Consider the following 24,384-nt stretch of genomic DNA (forward strand, 5'->3'; position numbering starts at 1 on the left):
CATCAGCCTGAGGAGTGGGTGATACAAAAAAGACAGTCTACATTGAGTTTTTGCAACTGTGTTTGCTCTTCTTTGGTGGCCTGCCCTCATGCTATAGGGTGTACTTATTTTCCTACTTTTATTTGGCCCAAACTCACTCTCCAAAGCCTGTTTCTCTTCCTACCTTTAATAAAACTTTGCTACCATTATGCTTGATCTTGACCAATTCTTTGCTTGGGACAGAAAGAGGACCTTTACTGGGGACCTCAGAGGCCTCCATGGAGAAATGCATCAGTGGAATGGGGCAGTGGACCCAGTGGACTGCAGAAATCACTTCTAGAAGGACATGCAAGTACCCCAAACCCCAGTAACACTGGGATTACAGGTGTGCACCACCACCTGGCTCAATGACATATACTACAAGAAGAAAAGGCAAATGACAATATACTATAGGTTAGGAGATGGGAGCCAATAGCAGAGCTCAGGACTGCTTGCTCATTTTCAACCTTTAAGCATTACAGCTGCATTTACAACCCAGTTCCTCTGACTTTCTGAAATTTACCTTGAGAGAATTTGAAACAAATGTATCTTCCCAGGTTCACTGTATGTAAGTGTATATATTCTCTTAGTTGCTAACTCGACCTTGTGTGTAAGTCCTCCATAAATTTTAGAGATAAGACCTTGACAGGAAAAAGGAAAGCCAAACAAGGATCATGTGGGAAGGTGATGATATCCGGATTAAGAGTTTAGGGCCTGAAGTAGCCAATCAGGTTGTCACAAACTCCAGGGGTTGGGGGAGTTTTTCCACCACACTACGCTTCCTCACCAATCACTGGCTACTCATGGCTCAGTCCCAACATCCACAGAGGACTTACTCTCCTAGGAAAGGGGAGCTGACTCAGGATATTCCCACAGAGTCCTCACCGTCACCTAATCTGTTACCATCTCCTTGGATGGGAAAAGGCAGCTGCCTCTGATCCCACACAATCCCCTGTGAGTGGCTAAGGTGGCCCAGAGCCACAACAGCAGAGCCCACTGGATGAACAGGGACCCCAGTGATGGCCTCTGATCATCACCCTGACTCTTTCGCCATCACAGACAGGCAGCTTACTATCTTGTGTCCCTTCTGGGCAGCACTTGCCCTCTGCCTCCTTCCACTGGACACAGGCCACAGTGCCCCAGGGATTTTCTCAGCCTGGGAACCTGAATCCCCAGGGGCTCACAATGTTTTAAACATTTCCTTTTGGTTTTCTGCTAATTTGTCTACTTATTAGATAACATTTTTGGACACAGAACAGCCTAGTTCTGGACTTCCTGGCTCTTGTCACTGGGTGAGGAAGGGATTTAATCACAATATGTGTCACACGATGGTTGCCCATGACGACCCCTGTAGGCACCACATTCTGCAGCATCCTTTTACTATGTGTCCTGGACAGAACCAGGCAACAGCAGTGAGGAGCTCAGCTCCAAACTCAGGCTGAGAGGAAACTTCAGTTCCATCGCCCACTGGCCATGGCCTTGGAAATGACCACACTTTAACATTCACTCTCTCTCCTCCACCTCTGTGAAATGCAGATAACTGTGGACTTCAAACATTTTTTATATGGTATAAAAAAATTATAGTAGTACACCTTCCTCCCTCCCCTTCTTTCCTCTGTGCTACAGTCACATATTTTGCTTCTCTATGTGTTATAAATTCCACATTATCTCATTTATATTTTTGCTTTAAGAAATTTTTCAAAGAGATTTAGAAAACAAGAAGGACTTCCAGGAAGATGGCAGAGTGGTGAACAACACAGAAATGGCCTAAGATTTGGTGTTCAGACACTGGAATATAGCAACAAGAGGAAGAGGAGGAAAGTGAGTCGCTAGGACCCAGCAAGAATCTGAAGCAAGAACTGAAGCCCATGAAAACAGTGAAGAAGGAGACTTCAACACAAACTGCACTTTTCTCCCTGAGTCTTGACTTGCTGTATGGGAGGGGCAGCTCGAACCTGCAGATGCAGATGGTGAATACCGGGGACCTCAGAGGCCTCCATGGAGAAACGCATCAGTGGAATGGGGCAGTGGACCCAGTGGACTGCAGTGGCTGAATTATTCGGGTTCAAATGTCCCCCAAGAGAGAGCAATTGACCAGTAGCCATCTTGGAGAGGCCAAATGAGCTTAGAACTCAGAGCAGCTGTAGACTGCCCCCATCTTGCGGCTCCCAGTGTCAGGATGAGATGGAACCACGTTTAAATTGGCAGGAGGTCCAAGCAGCCAAATTCAAGACAACAGGGAGCCAAGCCCAAGCCAGCTGGAGCCACAGGGAATATTGCAGGCTGAACAAAATGGATTCCAGCCTCACAGCCAAAAACTAGCCTAAACTACAGTGGAACTAAAGGAGAAGGATCGCTGGAATTATCCACTATCCTGCCTATGACTGGCTTGCTGGGACTCATCAACATAGATCAGGGCTCTGTCACCCTATTCTGTCTACCAGTGACAGCAGAGACATGCCCTGAAGGGAATGTTTTTTAATCTTCTTTTATTTTCTTGTTTTTTGGGGGGTTTTTTTGGGGGGGTACCAGGGATTGAACTCAGGTCCTTGCACTTGAGAGGCAGGTAGCAGAACCACTAAGCCAAACCCCTGGCCCTTTCATTTTCTTGTTTTTGTTTTTTCTTTCTTGTTCCGCTTTCTATGAGTGTGAACACTGTTTCTAGTTTTCTTGTTTTGTTCTAGTTTTTATTTCTTCCATCTCTCATTCCTTCCTGTCTTCTTCAGTTTCCCGAAGTTCATGTAATCTTTGTCCTCCAGTCTTGCTTTTAACCACTTCCTCTATTTTTTTACCCACTAGTTCCTTGTAAATTTGCTCCTCTTAGGGAGAAATCATCACATTTAGGAAATATTTACAATATACAACTTTCTGGTTTGTTTTACATTTTGTTATATAATCACAAATTTAGTTCCTATGGCTAACAGTGGCAAATTAATACTTAACCATAGTTTGTCATTTTGTAGGGTGTGTTTGATGCTACTATTATTGCTAATTGTACTACATTACCCAAGGTGACATAATTTTTCTAATCAGTCAATCTTCCAGTATGCCAACACTGAAATCGCCTAAGGATCATAAACAAATAGGACATGGCCAAAAAACCAGGGGCCAGGCCAAATTGGCAATAATTTCACATCATAAATAAATTGAAGAGACAGGATCTTGAAACAGACTCAAAACCCAATAGCCAGCTACACATGAAAGACATCTCTGAAAAGTAGTCATTGCCTTAGAATTTTAAATACTAGCAATAAAGCTACCTGCTATAAGCAATTTACAAGCATCAAAACAGGAATTAAACTTAAAAAAAAAAACCAACAAGAAAATACTTAAGCAAGATGCAACCCCAGGCTTACAGTTCATCAGAGGCAAGCCCAGGAGGCAATGAGGAACAATTCAAAAGTCATTCACTTGGATTGTCTGAAGTGGTAATTCAAAATGAAATTCATAGACTGAAAGTAAAAGGATGGAAAATAATACTCCATGTGACAGGAACCAGAAAAAAGCAGAGGGAGCTATTCTTCTTGCAGACAAGTGAATTTCAAGGCAAGACTGATCAAGAAAGACAAAGAAGGTCACTATATTCTTGTTAGGGGAATAATTCAAGAGGAACAGATAAAAATCATAAATGTATATGCAGCAAATACCACCACACACAACTATATAAAACAAATATTAATGGACAAGAAAATTCAAATAAACACTAATACAATTGCAATGAGGGAATTCAAATGCCCCACTGTCACAAATAGGTAGATCAACCAGACAAAAAAATCAACAAAGAACAAATGGACTTAGTAGATGTCTACGGAGTGTTCCACCCCACGATATCAAAATACACATTCTTAGCTACACAGGATGGTCTCCAAAATGGGACCACATATTAGCTCACAGAACATGCTTAAGTAAACGCAAAGGAACTCAAATTATCCCATAAGGCATATTATCAGATCATAGTGCAATGAAATTGGAAATCAATGGCAAAAGAAACCACAAAGACTTCATAAACACATGGAAATTAAAGAACACCCTCCTGAACAACCAATGGGTCACAGATGAAATTAAAGAAGAAATTTGACAGTTTCTACAGTTAAATGATAATGCCAATTCAACATACCAGAACTTACAGGATGCAATGAAGGCAGTCCTATGAAGGAAATTTGTAGCAGTAAAGTCTCATGTCAAAAAAACAGAGATCTCAACCTAATATTGAAGCTCAAGCTTTTAGAAAAAGATGCCTAGAATTAATAAACAAATTCAGTAGTGTCGCAGGAAAAAGTCAATGCTCAAAAATCAACAGTGTTCCTGTACACTGAGAGAGAAATTAGGGAAATAATACCTTTCACAAGGGCATTTACAAAAAAAAAAAAAACAGAGAGAGAGGGGGAAAGAGAGAGAGAAGTACTTAGGAATTAATCTAAACAAGGAAATTAAAGACCTCTACACTGAAAATTGCAGCTGTCTGAAAAAGGAGCTCAAAGAGGATATCAAAAAATGTAAAGATGCTCCCTGTTCCAAGACAGGCAGAATCAATACACTCAAAATGCCATACTTCCAAAAGTGCTACACAGATTTAATGCAATCCCAATCAAAATACCAACAGTATTCCTCACAGAACTAGAGAAAGCAATCCTAAACTTCATATGGAACCTAGTAGAAAAGCAAAGCCATTCTAGGCAACGAGGGCAAGGCAAGGGCAACACAAGAGCACAGTGCCGGAAAAAACAGACCCAGAACCATTATAATCCAGCATGGACAATGCATGTAAAAGGGTACCTTGATTTGCTATAATTGTCTTATGTGCTTTATATGTGTTTTTGGCCTGTCAGTCTGGCTGTTAAATCCGTATGCATGATAATTAACTTTATGAAGACTTACAAGATAAACAAATGAATCTGATGCTGGCAAAAAAAAAAATGTGAGGGATAGAGGGGTGGGGAAAAAAAGAATTGCGAAGTGTTCTGTACATGTACCAATCCCCACAATGAATGTGACCATTATATCCCACAAACATGCACTAATAAAAATAATCTCAGCACTCAGAGGCTCAGGCAAGGGGAGGCCCTGCAAGCTCAGGGTCATCCTGGGCTAAACAGTGAGTTCAAGGCCAGCCTGAAATACATAGCAAGGGCACTGTCTCAAAAAAAAAAAAAAAAAAAAAAAAAAAAAAAAAAATTTTTAAAAAAAAAAAAAAAAAAGAGAGCCTAAAAAAAAAGTAAAAATAAAAAATTTTTAAAAGAAAGAAAAAAAAAGGGCTGCTCATCTCATGGCAGCCAACAGCAGAGAGCAAGGGGCCAGGGTGCAGGAACCAGATAAGTTCCCCAAAGTCACACCCCACGTCCTTCCAGACACCCCCAGAGAGTGCTGATTTAAGCGCCTCTCGGTCTGATCGAGCTGGCAGTCAAGATTAACCATCGTATTAAGTCATACAGCTTTAATGGCCTCCCACATTGGATCCCAAGTTACGTTCCAGACCTCTGTCATGTTATCTCACATGCTCGTCTCTACAGTCTGTTACCACACGCATTTCATGTGTATCACGTATGTTCTTCCTCCAAGACGACACCTCCGTCCCGCTGCTTCCCATCGAGGGCCTCACACCCGATGCGCCATCAGCCCTGCCTCCTCCCTGGAGCTTTTCTCCCTGAACTCTCCGGTCTGTCACAGTGGCCCCTTGGAAGGGGGCTTAGATCCCTCTCCAGTCACTCGCCTTGTGGTGAGCCCCATCCTCAGACTCAGAAGGAAGGGTGGGAGCACGAGCCATGATTCTACCCAGATGTTCCTGTGTGCGTCGTACAGCATGGAGGAGTCGGGCGCCACCTCCCCATTTTCCAAAGGGAAAAATGAGCCTCACAGCAGATTAACTCTGTCACACTCAACCAAAGGAGATGTCCTGTAAGGATTCTCCTGTCAGTGTCTCAAGAGTTAGGGAGAGAAAATTCCAGCCTGATCTCCTCTTTATAAAGCTAGAGGGGCAGGAGCAGGATACCATGTCCCAGGAAACCGCACAGCTGCCTGCCCAGGTCTCTGGGGGAGAGGACTGGGGTGGCCAGAGAGACCCTGGGAGGTAAGAAGCCGCAAGCTCTGCAACCTGAATCATTCCCATTTGCACCAGCAACTGGCACAGTGCAGTGCTGTCCACACCGAGCACAGACATGGCAGGCCACCCGCCCACTCTCCACCTCTGCCCCTCTGCCCTCCCCACACCACCACACACTATGACCCCTCACACTCCGCTGGCCCCTCGCTCACTGGCACCTATCCCCCAATTTCACTCACCTCCAAGGCCTACCTCCCCCTCCAGCCCATCCTCAGCAGGGCCAAACGCAGAGCCTGCCAGCATCCACCAGAAGAGCTCTGTATTTCCCGTCTCCTGCCTCAGCACCCTGCCCACCTCTCTGGGCTGGCGTCTTGTTGGTCACTGGCTCCTGGATTGATAGAAGGGACTGCACTGGGGGCTGGGGGCCGGGGGCCAGAGGCCACGGACTTGGACTGTCACACGGCACGACCTCAGGCGAGTTCTCTTCTGAGCCTTCTCCAGAAAGCTCAAGAATGTCCCCGGAGACCAGCTCTCACACATCCACACCATCTCTCCTGGCAGAAACAGCAGGCAGAAACAAGATCCCCTCAGGTGCAAACACCAGCTCCTCCCTGCTTGTAAATTCCACCCAAGCAAAACACACTTTGGCGCTTCCCAGGAGGACACGGTTCTAGTTTTACATAGTTAGGGACAAACATATAATAATAACTCTTGCTTTGAGGTAGGCTTTGTGAGGTACTTTTGTATATTCTTTACCCCCCAGCCCTGTGAAAGCTGGCACCACCGGCAGAGAGCGCACTTAGGAGTCAGCACTAGCCTAAGAGCTTAGAGATTGTAGGAAGGGCAGAGAGGACTAGGCCACTTGGTAAGATCAAAGAGCTTGTAAATAAATGGTGGTTCCAACCAGAGGCCCAGGGATTGAGCCTCATGTTATTGGCTGAGTCCTATCCCCCACCTCTCCCACCTCAAGCATGGAGGGGAAACCAAGGCTCAGCAAGATCAAATAGTTTACCGAAGACCCTGACTCCCACAGGGGGACAGAGTTTGAACTCAACTTCAGTTCCCTGACAAAACTTCTATGAAACAGGCAAAATAGGAAAAGCACAGGTTAGTCAGTCTTTGGTGGGATGTGGGGACTCCTGCGCCCCACACCTTTCACAGATGTCTGCAGGGGTGGCTGAGTCCCCAGGGCCTGGCATGGTCACCCACCTCCTGACCCTGATGCTGTATCATCCTGCGAGCGGGTTGTCTTGCTTTTTTTTTTTGGTACCGGGGATTGAACTCGGGTCCTTGCGCTTGCAAGGCAGGCCACCGAACCGCTGAGCTAAATCCCCAGCCCCAGGGTTGTCTTTTTGAGTCTCAGTGAATAAGCCACTCACTCAGACCCAGAACCAACAGCAGTGCAAGCTAAAAGGCAGGACCTCACTCAGGACCTCACTCTTGGCTGGATGCTGCTGCCCCCACAGCCAGCCTGCTAGGCCACGCTGGCCCTGTCTACTCAAAAGACTCCCTGCTACCAAAGGAGGAAGGCAGGAGCAGCTCACCAGACCAGCCTGGTTCTTCCCCAGTCGAGGAGCAGCCAGAGATGTGGCATACAAAAGAAATATTCTAAATTCAACGACACATACAGTGTCTCATTAAGAAGAGAGAAGACAAAGAAGGAACGAGTCAGGCACCAAGGTGCACAGCAAGCAGGGCCAGGGACTTGTGGGCCCATGTGGCTGCAGGAAGACAGGTGCCTTGTCCCCTCGAGTGCAAGAATACGGTGACACGTGGGATGTGCAGACATTAACACTGATTTGTATATATTTACATAAATAATCTACCAAGGATAAATGTGCATACATTCACATAAATATGCAAATTCATAGAAAGGTCTCTGGAAGTATCGCCCCCAAAACACTTGGCAATGTTACCTATGGGAAGCAGAGTGGGAAAAAAAGGCTTTTATTTCATTCCTCATACTCCTATAACAAGCACTTGCAGGGCTGGGGATGTAGCTCAGTGGCAACGAGTCTGCCTGGAAAGGGCAAGGTCCGGAACTCAAATCTTCAGTAACAAACACAACAACAACAACAACAACAAACAAACAACAAGCACTTGCAAAATATGGAAAATGGACATTTGTATCTTCAAGAGGGAGGTCCTAGCCAGGCATGGTAGCACTCAGGAGGCTGTGGCAGGAAGGCTGTCCTGGGTTTGAGGCCAGCCTGGGCTACACAGCAAGTTTCCAGACCAGCCTCAACTACATAGCAAGACACTGTCTCAAAAATAATGTAAAAAGGGGAGTCCAGGCTGGGGATTTCGCTCAGTGGTTCTGCCACCTGTCTTGCAAGTGTAAGGTCCCAAGTTCGATCCCCGGTACCAAAAAAAGTGTGTGGGGGGTTTCCAATGATAACGCAATTATCCTTGGGACATGTATATATAATAGGTACTATTTTCCATACTTTTATTTTCCAGGCTCTCCACAGTAAATATGTTTGTTACTTTTATATTAGACTGAACCACACATGATGAAACTGCCACTCTGGGCAAGTTGCAAGTGATTTCCTGTTGCCAATTTCATGTAATTCTACCTAATAACAATTCACGCATCAATATTCAACCAAAATTTATGAAGTGACTTCTCTATACCAGGCCCACACCCAGTAATCATAATTACTCTTTTTTAAAGTACAAAAAATGGAGTAGGGCTTCCCAGCACCCAGCAGCTTGTACAAACCTTTATCCAGAACCACAGGAGTCCCGCAGAAGGAAAAGACACATAGGCAGACAGAAAATAAACATCCATGAGTAGACCTAAATATGAAATATTCTAAATTCGACAACAAATACAGAATCTCAATAAGAAGAGGGAAGACTAAGGGGAAGTGTCAGGTGCTAATTAACGTAGTGATTGTGCTGCACTTTGCTGATCTGGCAGAGGACAGGCAGAGAAACAGCGAACGAGGGAGCTGGCTTAAGAGGGGTGCAGGCCGCAGAGGAGCACAGCCCAGGTCATCAGGGAGAGAAACACACTCCGAGCCCCAAGGAGCAGCTCTGACTGTCCCTGTCCTCTCCCCTGAGCAGGGCATCCTGCCAAGCAGAGCCACCACAGATCCAACAGAGCTGTCAGGCTCTCAAACTTAAATTTGCAGGATATGATCATTCTGTCCCTCTCACGAAGGCCCACCAGCCCTGCACGGGGCCCACTTCCAACTCAGATTTATCACTATGGAATTTATACACCTAGTATTTGGGCTCTGCAACAGGTCAGATGGGCAGCGGTCTTTGAGCAGGTAGGAAAATGCAGGTAAACAGCAGAAGGTGCTGCTGAGCACCGTGGCACAGTGTGGTGGGTTAACTACAGGGCAACTTGGATCACCCAGCTGAACTGAACCAGCGTGGTCTGGGCGTGGAAGGCCCACCTGAGGACTGCTGCCAACGGCATAAATGCAGCACTGGAGGTGAAGATCACTGGCTGTTGATTTTCTTGGAGAAGCTTGCTGCAGCTGGTTTTCCTGATGAAATTTGGATATTGTCATCAGAGCTCGGAGCTCTGGCGCTGGGAATGGCCGCTGTTCTCACCAAGGGAGCTCTGATCTTTGCTGTGAGCATCACTTCCGGCTCCAAAGCAGATCCCTCAGCCTGGTGTCAAACATCCTTCACCCTGCCAGTGCAGGCTTTCTAGCTTCCACCACTGGCCTTTGGGCCTTCCCGGGGCAGATCCTCCACACCGACTGGGGTGAGACTGTCGTGGGCTCTAGGCCTCTGGCTGGACTTGGGTGGGACACTGCCATGGGATCCAGGCCCTTGGCTGGATTCTCTGGGTCTCTAGTGTGTGGACAGGTCTCTTGCACTCCTCTGCATTTGACTTCTGGGGTGACTATTATAAACTAATCCTATAAAGTACGCGTCCTGTAGTAAATCTATTCCCCTGCACACCCTGACTGCAACACACAGTCTGCAGCTCGGAAAGGCGCCCAGGTGGCATACAGCCTCTGAACCACGTCGCCCAAGGGCTTCTGAACAGCGAGAGGGGCTGAAAAGGAGACCAGGGAGCACCAGCTGGTGGGATTCTAACACTGGCAAGGCTGCTGGTAGGTAGAAGGGGCAGATGTGCCTCACTTCCTGCGCTTACTCCAGGACCAGGAACGGGTACAAGAGGGGGCTGGATGAGCTCGACAAAGAAAGCAGGCGCACGGGATGGCGCTAAGCTGAGGGACCCGTGTGCCAGACATCCGGGCGGCCACCCTCTGAGACTGCAAGCTCCCAGGTGCAGGCTGCAGGCATCTACTCTGCTGCAGCTTCTGCACCGTCCCCAGAACCAGTCGCATTTAGTCCCAAACCTGCTTACGCCATTTTTTTTTTTAACATTCTATTCATATAAATGAATCAAACACAAATAAAACGAATGCGAAAGCTGTTTTGGGGTGTTTTTTAATTTTTTTTTTTTTTTTTTGGTTTTTTGAGACAGGGTCTCACTATGTAGTTGAGACTGACCTGGAACTCACTATGTAGCCCAGGCTGGCCTCGAACTCACAGTGATCCTCCTGCCTCAGCCTCCCAAGTGCTGGGATCCTCCTGCCTCAGCCTCCCAAGTGCTGGGATTACAGGCGTGCGCCATCACACCCAGCTTGCAATAGCTATTTTTTCTAAGAAAAGTGAATATTTTAGAAACGTATCTAAAAGAAAATGCTACTGAATTTGAGATGAGCAAAACAGTAAAAATTGGGGGGAAAATAAAGTCATAAAAATCTAGTAGGTCATTGTACTCTGATTATTTCCAACTGACTGTGGGTGAGGTGCTGGGGACTGAATCCAGAGCCTTCACACCAAGCTGCCTTCCCAGTACTTTTTTTTTTTTTTTTTTCATTTTGTTTTATTTTGAGATAGGGTTTCACAAAGTTGCCCAGGCTGGGCTTGAGCTCATGATCCTCCTGTCTCAGCCTCCCAGAACATAGGGATTACAGGCATGTATCACCAATGCCACTAGTGACTTAAGTTTAAAGGAAACTGATTAACGATAGACAACACATTCTAGCTGCAACAGAAGGCCACAAGGGATATCAGAGAGAGACAGGGACAGAGAGAGAGAGAGAGAGACAGAGAGAGAGAGACAGAGAGAGAGAGACAGAGAGACAGAGAGAGAGACAGAGACAGAGAGAGAGACAGAGACAGAGACAGAGACAGAGACAGAGAGACAGAGAGAGAGAGAGAGAGAGAGAGAGAGACAGAGGAGACAGGAGGACACAGAGAGAGACATGCCATTACCCAAAACATTCCACTGTGAGGATCCAAGTCAACTCCCCTGAGCATCTGTAAGCACCACAGCTCTCACGACACCTTGGGGGGATCGCCTGGTGACCAGCTGTCTACCCCAACCCAGCTTTGGTTGTGGCTCCCTGTCTTCACATGCAGTAAGAGCCACTTTCTTTGGTAATGGCTCTCTGCGCTCTGACACAGAGCTGTGTGATCTTTACCATACTTATTTAACTTTCTGTATGAATCAGCCAACCGCCTGTCTCACCCTCCTCACAAGAGACGCCTATCGGCTCTGCCTGCGGATCTAAAAGACCCGGCTTTGAGACAACAGCACTGCATTTCTCATGAGCCCGGGCATCTTTCCTCACTGTCCGCTCCCATTCTGTAGGCTGTAAAGTGCCAAAGACAAGGCGACGTCCCTCAGTGACAGTGAGGACAGCCAGCGTGCTGCAGGTGAAAGGGACTTACAAACCTATGTGAATGGGGCTGGGGATTTAGCTCAGAGGTTCTGCGGCCTGCCTCGAAAGCACAAGGGTCCAAGTTCAATCCTTGGTACCCAAAAGAAAAAAACTCATGCGAATGCTACCTATATCCACATTAGCAGTCTTCAGACCAGCTCAGTTGTGGCGAAGGACAGTGCCCCCCTAAGGACAGAAACAAGGACTAGATGTGTCAGGGACACCTCAGAAGGGCACGCAGCGCTGCTTGCAGGTTGGAGAGTGAGCCCCAAGGTCCTCTCCTTCCCTGCACCCTGAATCGGGCACTGCCAACCTGGGTGAGGAGGAAGGGACCACAAGGCACAGGGGAACAGAGGAAGACCACCAGGTCCCGGGAGGATGTCCCACCACCCACATTCCCAAGGCGAGGCTCCAGGTTGACAATCAGACGGCCTTGCCTCTCGGTCAAGAACCGGCTCACACAGTTCAAGCGATCTAACAGCAGGCGATATCTGCCCTACTGCTAGAGGCCGTCACTGCCACCCCCTCTGCCCCTCGATTCACTCCTGCTAGAACTGGGTGAAAAGAAAAAAGATGACAAATGAGAGGCCACTGCCACAGCAGGCAAACAAACAGGGAAACCTGCATCATACGTATTCACCGTCCTAAGAAAGTGTCATCCAAAGTACATTCTAGGGCCAGGGATTTAGCTCATTGGCTCCACCGCCTGCTTCACAAGCCCAAGGTCCCACGTTCAATACCAAACAAACAAACAAACAGTACGTTCTAACATTTTTAGGGCCAGAAAAAAGGGCAGGGGAGTGGCCCAGCTCTCAGATCTCCCCTCTCTCCTTTGCTTTCTCTGCTCTATTCCCCATTATGCTGTTTTTGTCCTCCTGGTTATGTCAGTCATCAGAAGGCCTGACCAGCAAGCATAGCCATGATCAGTGCAGAGAGATTTGAAGTTAAACTTTGTGTTTTCTTAATTACTGTGGAGCAATGTCCAATAATTTGTGAAGATGTGTATTTTGGGTTATTGGGGTTTTCCCTAGGCACATCCAGGAAAACTGAATGTGGGTGTTTATTAAAAAGGGGACGAGGGTATGACACCAGGTCAGGTGCAGTACTGGAAAATGATAATACCACACGGGGAGGAGTTAACACCTCCCAACCCCACCGCCCTACCCAGGAGGGGAAAGCTCCACCTACCATGATCGGGGTGCTGACTGCTAAGGTTTGAATACAGTTCTGTTCCTTGCAGGGCTGTGGGTGTAGTTCAGGGGCACAGTGCTTTCTCAGCCTGTGTGAGGCCCTTGGACCAACCCCCAGCCCTGCAACACAGAAAGAAACAAAAACATCTCCTACTGAAATATGATTATCAATACAGAGAGGTAGGAGGGCCTTTCAGAGGTGATTAAGTCTCCGAGAGGCTGTGGAGGGGGTTTCTTCTCCCGGGAGCGGGCTGTTCGAACAGACCTGTGTGGCTCCTCCACGTGTGTGCTTGCCCTTCTGCTCTGCCACGAGTTGCAGCGGCTCAAAGCCCTCATCAGAAGCAGACCAGATGCCAACACCGCAGGCCGGGATTTCCCAGCCTCCAGAACCGCGATGTATCAACCTCTGTTCTTTATAAATTACCAGGTTGCAAGTGTTTTATTATAACAACAAAGAACAAACTAAGACAGTTGCTGGGCCTTGCCCTTATCTGTCAGTCTGTTAAGAATTTGGCCCATGGGATAAACCCTTCAGCGCATGATCCCACTGAAGGAAAACTGCAGCCCTCAGGGGCAGCCCAGGACCCACCTAGAGCCAGCGATGACGCTCGACAGACACACTGCAGCCTTCCACTGCCAGGTCTGCCTCGGCTGGCACCACACCTACACCTCAGGGGACCAAGCTGGAGGTGACAGGTGACCAACAAGCCACAACCACAAAATCTCACAAAAGCTCAAATCTGGACCACTCATGCTGGGCCTCGGACGGGAGGTACAGAGAGGAGCCCTTCTACAATATCATTTCTTTCTCTCACAAGGAAGTTTCTTGAGGAGAGGAAGAGCAAAAGGGAGAAACAGTTTCCTTTCCACTCAGAGTAAATTCTTTAGGAACCACAAAGAAGAATTCTGCTTGAAGAAACAGCTGAAAACAGCAGAGGAAGGAAGAGATACTGCATGTAAAATGGCCAGGAGGGGAAAGGAAGAGGCAACAGTCCTGCTGACAGAATGTGTACGCAACACTAATATGGAAAAAAGATTAAAATGACAAGTAACCCAATACCCTCTAGAAAAAGAACATCACATTCAGCACCCATTGTACAGAACTTTATAGTTGAAACATTCTCATGTTTTTCACAATGAGAAAAAAAGAGATGAGAAAAATAATGAATAAACTTGGTCTGATTCAGTCATAGATCAAAGGTGCGAGATGGTTTGCCAAGATTAAACGCAGGGGAGAAAACCATCACTGGCGTGGTGCTTTGTGCCTTCACATCTGTCATTGCCCACCCTCACAGCCACCAGAGTGACCCTCCTGTGTCCTTGCCAGGGACAACGGAGCTCCTCACCTCACACCACGGCCCAGACACCCCAGGCCTGACTCGGTTTCCCTAACAAGGGAGTCAGAGATGCCCGATGCCAGCAGACTCGGCTGCCTCCGCTCCATAAAGCAGAGGCAGGTTAGGATGCTTCCGGGGAAGACCCCTCACCCTGTGCTGCTTCCTGGTGTGGGGTCCAGTGGGGTCCTAAGCCCTCCCCTTCCTGAGACTACACAGTCTCCCTGGAAGAGCCCTCATCCTCCCTAGTTTTCGGTACCACTTAAATGCCAATGACTCTCAAACCCGGATGTCTACACCTGAGCCCAGGGCCTGGGATACACAGGGGTCCAACAACCATCACGGACAGTCCGAGGGTGCCACGTGGATGTCCCATGGGTACCCGAAACTCACCTCATCTCCTCCACCCCTGCCTCCATCTTGGTGGCTGGCCCAGACTTCAGGGGCCTCTACACTGTCCCGGCTTCACTCAAGTCCACCAGAACATCCTTCTACACACCAACCAGACTCTCCCTGCCTCACCTAAATTCCTTCAGTGGAAACCCATCATCTTTGAAACAAAACCCAAATTTCCTAGCTCTTCTGCTATCTGGCTTCCCTACACCACGTCCCTCCTGCTCCTGCCACCCATATACCAGTCCCAAGCAAGTGAGAGCTTCCTGTGTCTCTGACTGATGCCCACTGCTCCATCAGGCAAACTCCTACTCACCCTTCAAGACCCAACTCAACAGCCGCTCTTCAGAAGCCTTCTTTGATTTCCCTAGGCTCTCTCCCACCAGGATTTATACCATAGCCCATGAACTCCTCGCAGGTGACTGAGTTTCATTCGTTCTTTGCACACCCAGCCAGGAACAATGTTTACTGTCTTAATGAAACGTTTGATAAGCAGTAAGAAGGAATGAAGTTTCCCCTTAGACTGGAGAAACAACCAGGGGAGGTGGGATGGGACAAGTACATGGTGTGATTTTATGAAAATAAATTTCTGCCTCAGGTCAAGGTTAGAACTAGCCCAGCAGAACGCATCCACAACTCCTAAAATCCCTCCTCCACTCCTGCGTTTTACCTGGACCAGAATCTTCATTAACAAGTGGCAAAGGAGTACTGATCGGCAAGCGCCCTCGAAGAGTTAAATAAATCTTGCTTTAGAAGTTCATCCTCAGATCACTTGGATGAGCACAAGGACATTTCCCCTGGACTGGCTGTAGCTGGAAACTTATCAAACCCTCCATGAGAGCTGACAAGGAAGGACACAAAAGTAAAAGCAAAGCTGGAATATAAGTATCCAACAAGCATTTCTAGAGTAACTGTGGCAACACCAAGGCGTCGCAAAGGGGAATGACATAATCCACCGCGGCCTTCGTCTTCCTTCAGGTAAATGGCAACCTGCAGAGAAAGCTGCAGTCCAAGTGCTCCTGAAGGGTGGACCAGGGCGATCCCCTGCCTCCTGGGAAGGAGCACAAATGTCAGAACCAAGCCGCCCACCAGCCACTGCTGAGAGGAAGACAAGACTGTTCCCCGTAGCCTGGACCAGGCACGGGGCCTACAGCGTTAGGAAAGGGTCGAAAACAAATTCTTCTCGCGTGTGGGAGGCAAGACGGAGCCAGGCAGGAGAACTCTGAGTCCTCTTCTCCTCACCTGTGAGGCAGTTTCCAAAACTTCCCCAAATCCTGAGAAACGATGGACTGCACGGGAGAGAACATCAGTACCTCCACGCGGTCAAACATTCCCTGTGCTGGGCCACACCCCTAACTTCTGAAGCACCCGGAGCATCTTGTTTCCCACCCGACGACCAGCATCACCAGTGCCTTCGTGCAAGCATCCGTCTCAGCCTCCTGGCTTGGGAGAAGACGGTGCCATCGAGTCACCCCTGCCCCACTGAAATCACTCCTACTTAGTGTGGAATGAGTTTCTTCTCCTAAGTCAGGCTTGCCACTTGCTTTACAAACCTCACCCTTAAAAACTTTGGCCAGGGTTTAGCTCAGTGGCACAAGGTCATGAGTTCAAGCCTTGGTACAAAACAAAACAAAAAACAAAACAAAACCAAAACTCTAGTAGCATCCACTGTCTCCCTGAGAAGGCCATGCTGCAAGGAAGCCCAAGTGAAGGCACTTGGAGAGGTGATGCTACAGACATGGAATAAAATCTCAGAACCCGCCGGCCTGACCTCAGCCCAGCACTGAATGGAACAGCTCTGACAGCCGGTAAGTGATTACCGCTAAGGCCACAGGAAGCAGAAAACCATAGAAGAACAGAGCCAACCCACAGAGTCAGAAGAAACAACAAACCATCAGTCTCTGAAGCCCCTAAGTGTGGGACTCTAATGTAGCAATGAAACATGGAGTAAGCAAACGGAGATATATCTTCAGTGAGACCACTGAGAAATGGTCCATCCCACACTGGGAAGATCCTAGAAAGCCAACATATACCTCTTTGTGTGTGTGGTACCAGGGATTGAACCAGGGCCTTCACAGTGAGCTACACCTCCAGCTCTTCTTTAGTTTTTAAGACGGGTCTCACCATATTACAAAGTTGTCTAGGTTGAGCTCAAATTTTAAAATGTGATCCTTCTGCCTCAGCCTCCCAGACTGCCGGGATTTATAGGCATGCGCCACCACACCCAATGTCTTGTTTGCTTTTCTCCTTGCTGAGACAAAATACCCCACTCCCAAGTTAAAGGGGGAAAGGTTTATTTAGCTCCCAGTCTGTAGAGGTTTCAGCCCATAATCAGCTGGCTCCAAGGGAGGATGGCACAGCAAACAGGCATCGCAGAGGAAAAACAGTTCACGGTGGGCAGAAGGCAGCAGAACAAGTAGACGACAAACTACAAGCCTTTCTCTGTCTCTTATACACTCACACCCTTAATCCTAGGGCCCTTGATCTCTAGATCCTGCTCGTCTGAAAAGCCCCACCCATGACTGCGCAGGCTTTAGGGGGAACATCTAGATATGAGTAAAAACACCCAACCAAAACATAACTCTTACTTGTCCAAACGTGTGTGTATCAGTTTCTGAGAAGAAGAATATGACACTCCACACAGCAAATGGAGTATCATCCTGACCAGCTCGTTAACATCAGGGACACTTGGGTACAGAGGGCTGTGGGTTGCAACACTCAACACCCCAACAGATGTGCGCCTTGACTGGCATATACTCTTCGATGAAGACCCTAGAAACACCTCCTGGTCCTCCAAGTTGCCCCTCCAAATGCCTAGGGATTGAGAAACCAAATATCCAGCCCTATTGAACATACACCCGGCAACTGAGGGAAGGTATTCAGGCTTCTTTCGTGATGTAGAAGACAAGGAACTCTGGGATTCCAATGGCCTGGGTTCGAATCCCCCACACCACTTAATAGGTGTGTGACCCTGGACAATTCATTTAGTAATCACACATTTCAGTTTCATCTTTAAAATGAGAATGCCTGCCTCTCACTGGAAGGCAGTTAACTAGAATAAGGTGAGAGTGCAGGAATGCGGGCCCCTTGGCCACCCTCACAGACACAGGGTCTGGGCCACACAGGGCCTGAGAACTAGTGGAAGTCTGTCACCATGAATGCCAGACTGGGCAAGGGGACACCTATGGGGAGGGTGTGCGAACTACTCAGGGTTGGACCACGCTAATGGGACCCGTGATTTACAAAGAAACTGCGAGACAATGACCTTGGTGTCCTAGCAACTCCATGGAGAATTACCAGGAGCACTAGGCTGGCCACGCTCAGGCATGAGTGTGAGGTGTGTGTACGGGCATGTGGGCTCATGCATGTGGACACACAGAGCTACCCAGGCCCCCACCGCACAGCCCTAGGCTTCATTTTCCTCTCCGGAAAAAGAAAAACCTGACTGATTACGAAGTGCCTATTTTAAATCACAACCACAAGGACTCTGATGTTCACAGTAAAATGTCAGTGAAATGTGGGTGAAAGGTGGGCCTGAAATTGCACATGAACCACAAGGACACACTGAAAAAGCTGTGTTTACACAGATAAGGATCAGAAATGACCACAGAGAAAGGAGACCAGGGATAGGGACTGGGCTGATTTTCTGCAAAAACTGTTGCCTGTGTTCACAATTCCTTATCCTTCATCCTGCAGAGCTGGTTGGATGCCAGGGTCCTGTGGCTCCCTTTACGCATTTCCTCAATTTTCCTTCCCTGATGCCCATCTGCATGCTCTTCAAGAACAGGTAGCTGCTGCTCTCCTGCCTGGGGACCATGGCAGAGCCAAGGGCCCAGTACCAGGTCATCTGCCTCCTCCTGACTTGCCCCTGAATGCCCTCCCCCCGCTGCGACATGGCTTCCTGGTGGCCAAAAGCACCCAGGCCTGCTGCCTTCCTGCCCTCCCCAGCCCCCACATTTGTCATGTGCTCGGGGCGTGGTCCCATGGGAACATTCTGTCATGGGCTTCTCCCCTCCTTACATCCAGTCGGGGCAGGGGCGCCTCCTGTCATGTTTCAGGCCCTCCCATCTCTTCAACACTCAGCAAAGGCCTCTGAGGCAGCCAAAGAAGCAGAAGGAGGCCCAGATGCCTGCATGCCAGAGAAAGAGGGGTCTTTAGGAAGTCCACATCCCCCTTTCTCACTCATCAGGATCTGCTCCTCAGTTATCTGGCCCCTCTACCTCGCCAGCCCTCAGTTTCCTCATCTGTGAAATGGAGCCGATCACACCTAGGATTTAATGGGATGATCAGCTACAGACAGGGCTGTCTCTGGAAGTCTTGTCTCCTCTCACACCTTCTCCATACTCCAGAGCCAAGTGTTCCTTCACCAGGTGAGTGACTTGCTATGCAATTTGCAGGTGTGAAAGGAATTACACATCCACGGCACCATCCTGTTTTACTCTGTGAATAAAGATCTTAATAGGCTGCGTATGGTTTAGACCTAAAATGGTCCCCTAAAGTCTCCTGTGCCCCAAAGCGAAGCTCGTGAAAGGTGGCTGGATCATGGGGGTACCACACTCGTCAGTGGATTAATCATCGATGAGCTCGTGGTTGAATGCGTGCTACCAGGTGGCAGGGCCTGGGTGGAACAGGCAGGTCACCAAGGGTGTGATCTAGAGGGGTGCATCCTCTCTCCTGCTTCCTGGCTGCCATGGGACAAGCAGCCGTCCTCCACCAGGCCATCTCTGCCTTGGAACCAGCGCACCATGGACTGAACACACTAAAACCGTGAGCCGAACCTCTCTGCTCCTTTACGTCTGGGGCAGTAAATAACAAACCACACTGTAAGAGGTGCTGATGCCGTCCATGACCCAGGTCGTGAGGGGAGACCAGGCAAAGGCTGCCAGCAGCAGCTCCAGCCCCTCACACATCCACCCTCCTGAGTCAGTCCCAGGCCCAGGCGCTCCCCACCACAGCCTGACGCACTTCGGCCCCGGTCCCGAGTGCTGCAAAGCTCATTCCCCTTGCTCTACGATACTCTGTCAGCGAAGCAGTGAAGCCCCAGCCCCACCCAGCCCCGACTCAACCTGTCCTTCCCACTGGAACCCCACCTGCTGGCTCCTAGGGACCAAGGACGAGCTGTCCAGCGGCCTCGCACCCATGTGCCTTCTGTCTGTCCCCACACAGAGCACGGAGTGCAGACTGGGGGTTGTCAGAGGCCGCAGAGGTCGACCCTGGAAAAGCCTCCTCAGTGCTGCTGGTGGCAGAAGCAACAAAACCACAAAACTCACAAGCCCTCCAGAATCCCAGGTGTGAACGGTGACGGTGAGCCTGTCTCATACAACACAAGGGAGTCCCTGCCAAAGCCGGGGCGGGGGTGGGAGGCACATGGGCCGGAGGAGAAAGGGGGCCCAAGAAAGTTCCTGGGGTCCGCCTGGTGGGGGTGAGGGGTGGCATCTGGTTCTCATGCCCCTGCCCCTCATCCCCTCCCCAGGCAGCTGCGGCACAGCCCCAGAGCAGCAACAGAGCAGAATGACGCTTCCTGATGCACCCCAGGGAGAGACCGTCCCAGGGGTCCCTCCCACAGCAACCTCGCCACCCAGACACGGCGTCCACGGTGCCGAGACCCACACAGGGATGTTGTGACTTAAGGACTTTGGTGGGCGAGCCTAGGAACCCAGGCACCTTTCAAAAAGTCACAATGGTCCCAAACAAGTGACTCAGAGACTTCTGGAACTCGGCCCATTGTAAGCTGGGCCTCCAGCCTCCTCTCCCAGGCTCCCAGATGAACCCTGGGAGTCCCCTTCCCTGCCCCTCTGTTCCCAAAGCCGAGTTTCGGGCACTGCTTCACATCAAGGTCATGTTCCCGTGGGATGCTAAGTGTTTTACTTTTATTTTATTTTTGGTGTTGGGATGGACCCCAGAGCCTGAGCACACTGCCCATACACTATGCTGCTGACACACGCACTGCTGGGGCTCCTGAGCCGTGGCCCCGCGCTGTCTGGATCAAAGCTCCCCACTCATTTTCTCCAAGAACCTTCTTGCTCACCTAGGGGCTAAAACCCAGAGCGACAAGGCTTGAAGGCTATCCCAGACCTCCTCAGAGCCAGAGGGGGAAAAGGACGGCAGAGAGAAAGACTCCCGCTACCATCTAGTACATGAGCAGAGAGCCAGAGATCCCTAGGAGCTGCGCCTGAGATCAGGTAGGATCTCCAGGACGAGGTGAGGAGTCAACAGGATAAACACACCATGGAACACACGCTGATGTTCCTCTAACCGCAGGCGCCTGTGCTCTTCCACCGACGTGCCGTGACTGTCCATCTCTGCAAAATGGTAGATCGGGACTAGACGTTCTCCCACACCCCTGCCCATGCTAATGTCCTGCGACTGTTGCTAGAACAAATCAAGGCTAAGGTGTGAGCGCAGAAACTGGTAAAGGAATGAAATACACCCGCTCACCCTGAGACTGCCTGGTAGTGGTTCTGTGGCCCACCGCTCAGCCCAGAGCCGCCAAAGGCTGAGGTCAGGACACGATGCCTCTCCTGGCATCCGGCAGGTCACCTCTTAGAGTTGATACCATGCCAGCCCCACCCTCCACAGAACTGCCCTGGACAGGAATCAGCTTCTCTCACCAACCAGAGAGGCCAGAGGACAGCACGAGACTGGTGTGCCGGACACTGCCTCTGGAGAAGCAGCTTGCCTTGCTCTCTGGTCACACTTTGGTGTCCCCCACCCAGGGACACACACTGCCCACCATCCTGCAATCTGCTCCCTGCTGGACCCAGAATCACAGACACTGTGGCAGGACCCTCGGGGCCCATCTCAGAGCTCTGCCCAGACTGGGGACAGCTCAGGGCACCAGGGTGTAGTGTCCCTAGAAGGCCCTTTGCCCTGCCCAGGACTCCCGCCAATAAGCAGTCTGTGAGGTTGGGGGGCGGGGGCCCTGTGCTCCCCCAGGAGAAGCTCTGCTCTGCCCCCTTTTTGGATAGCACAGCTTAACTGTTCACGGCACCCTGACTCTTGGCCGAGGGGCCCTGGCAGGGAGGAAAGGTCAAAAAGTGACCACTCACTAGTAGGTAACAGTTCAGAACTTGATCTAAGGCCCCAAATGCTCCCAGCAAACCTGACTGTATCTCAACAGATTCCCAAGAGGAATGACTGTGGCCAGGCTTTTCCAGGCAGCTTCCTGAAGAGCCCTCAACAGGCAGGGCCACACGGAATCCCACCAAGCCAGCAGTGCTGACAGCAAGGGAAGGGCAGGGAACTGGGAGAAAAACAAAAGGACCTGCGGGCACAGGCACAGCCCGGAGGGGCAGGGAGCTTGCACGGGACAGGTCACTATCTGGGCCACAATAGGAAAACAAAGTACTCTGACCCACAAACTAGGAAAAAATTAAACCCAAGCAAACCCATGATCTCTAACCAAGTGAGACGCAATAGGGCAGCCCCAGCGTTCTTGCATCAATTACCACAGGCACCAAGAGCCCCAGCCCCAGCCGCAGCCCCAGGAAGCAGTGCTAACAGTGATGGAGGCAATGGGGGATGCAGAGGGAAGAGAGCTGGAAGCAGACACAGGAGAGAGCCGGTGCAGCCACGTGGGCGCCATCCGTGTGAGACTCGGGCACATCGCTTCCCCGCTCCGAGCTCAAGGGTAGAATACAGAAGTAGGAGGTAGGATGTAAGACAGAGAACGCCACTGACTCTAAGACCCATGGAGTTCCCAGGGCAAACCAGATAAAGGGCCAAGTTCATCCATGCTGCTGCTGTGGCCCCCGAGTCTGGCGGGGGCCTTAGCATTGGTGGGACCACATTGTATTAGTTAAGCTCTGGCCAGAAGTCCACCCCTTCCAGCGGAAATCACCCCCCAGGACTGCAGACTCCACACGATGGTGGCCAGCGCCACACTCTCCTCTCACCTAACTGCTCGCGGGGCCCTGAGCTCCTGGAGGCAGAGGCAGATACGGGACAACTGCATCTTCCCTCCTGACAGCCCTTCACGTCTAGCACTTTCACCAACGTTTCCTTTCATCCTGACAACTGCCACCTCTGCAAGGAAGGCAGGCAGTGCCCCCACTTGACAGAGGTGCACCGACTGAGCCCACACAAGTCAAGTCACACGTGGGAGGCCGGCAGTCACAAAGAAGATCAGAACTCCCCACAAGAGGTGTTCCTGGCCAGGACAGCACTGGGCCCCAGGGTCTTCCCACTGTTCACTCGGATGGGGCCCAGGTGGTAGTGTCCGAGGCCCAGGGTCCTGGCATCCTCCCTTCCCGGGGGCAATCACTGGATGGCAGGGTGTGCAGAGCCAGGAGCTAAGAAAGAGGGGGTCCTACATGACCGGCTGAAGAGTCCCATGTCAGATGTTAACTCAAGGGCAAAGAAAACAACCCCGCCATCACCACCACCACACAGGCCCCACCTGGGGAGAGACCCGGGGGAGGCGGGACTCACCTCTCTCAGCAGCTGAATCCCCTGCAACTCCTCCTGCTGCTGTTGGGCCACGGTGACCCCGAGGACGAGCGTGTGCACCACACAGGACACCACAGAGATGACCACGATGGGGCTGAGGCTGAGCGGCAGCGTGATGAAGAGGGAGAAGACAAAGAAGGCCTGCCAGCCCACCGTGTCACTGGCCGCGTGGGCACGGGCAAAGTTCAGGCCCAGGTAGGAGAAGATCTGGGCTGTGATCAGCAGCCACAGCAGGTAGGGAACCACCTTCCGGCTGACCCGGTCCGGGAGCAGACCTTTTTTGCAGAGTACAAAGAGGATGATGTCCAGCGCCAGCCCGATCCCGGCCACGACTAAGGGAGCCAGCTTGTCGCTGGAGAAGACCACGGCGCACATGACCACCACGTAGCAGTCGAACAGGGCCGCGAAGACCACCAGCACCAGCAGGGTCTCATGGCGCTGCCTCTTGAAGTAGGTCTGGTAGAGGTTCTCCAAGGACTCGGGCACGAAGGTCAGGCGCATGAAGCGGGGCAGACACAGGCAAGCCCCCGAGTTCCGGACGGAGATTTCATGGGTCCGGCCCGCCCCGCGTTCCGGGTCAGAGGGCAGGCTGACGGAGTACTCGGCTGAGTACTCGGCTGAGTACTCGGGCTCGGAGAAGCCCTGGTTCCTCGGCATCCTGGCGGGCGTCCGCTTCCACTGGCACTGACGAAGACCACTGGTCAGCGGAGGGGGTCCGGAACGGGCCACCTACCAGGGCTCCCTGAGACCAGCGGCCGGCTGCGCTTCTCTTCCGGGCTGCGGCTGAAGGGCTGCTGGAGCGCGGAGCAGGTTTCCAGGGCTCGGGTGGCACCGGTCATCTGGAACTTAAAAGAACACCACTGAAGGGGAGCACCTCTCTTCCTGCCGGCGGCCGCCCCACGGCCCTCCGCGCCCTCGTGGCGCTCCCGGCTGCCAGCGCCGGCTCCCGGGCCTTCCCCGCTGCCCCCACGCAGCGCACGCGGCTGCCACCCCAGACATGGGTTTCCTGTCTCCGGCTTACGGAGGGGCCTTGCCGCCTCCAGCCCCGGCACCCGGTCTCCGTGTCATCCTGCTGGGTCCCTGCCTTCCTCGCCTAAATGCCCTGCAGGCCCGGACCGCAGAAGCCGAAAATAAAACGTGCCAGGAAGAAACCAGGACCATCCGGGGGATTCCTGCATCTTCCTCGTGTTTACTTCCTCTTTCCACCCAGCCCTCGGAGACTCGGGCTCCCACCGGCCCTCTTCCCCATCTTCCCAGCC

At 50.7% G+C, this 24,384-nt stretch overlaps 1 protein-coding gene across 2 annotated transcripts in view; it reads right to left on the bottom strand.

The window, feature by feature from the left end:
- The window catches only part of Adcy3 (adenylate cyclase 3), a 79,427-nt gene that overhangs the window by 54,176 nt on the left and 867 nt on the right, over positions 1-24,384 (bottom strand). For both annotated transcript variants that reach the window (XM_010604866.3, XM_010604865.3), the window contains exon 2: positions 23,108-23,970. In XM_010604866.3, coding sequence (XP_010603168.1) covers positions 23,108-23,782 — 675 coding nt within the window. In that variant the 5' untranslated portion in view covers positions 23,783-23,970. The remainder of the gene's footprint in view (positions 1-23,107; positions 23,971-24,384) is intronic.

The sequence above is a fragment of the Fukomys damarensis genome, unplaced genomic scaffold (genome assembly GCF_012274545.1).
Source record: "Fukomys damarensis isolate Sample0158 unplaced genomic scaffold, DMR_v1.0_HiC HiC_scaffold_2, whole genome shotgun sequence".
Taxonomy (NCBI): Eukaryota; Metazoa; Chordata; class Mammalia; order Rodentia; family Bathyergidae; genus Fukomys; species Fukomys damarensis.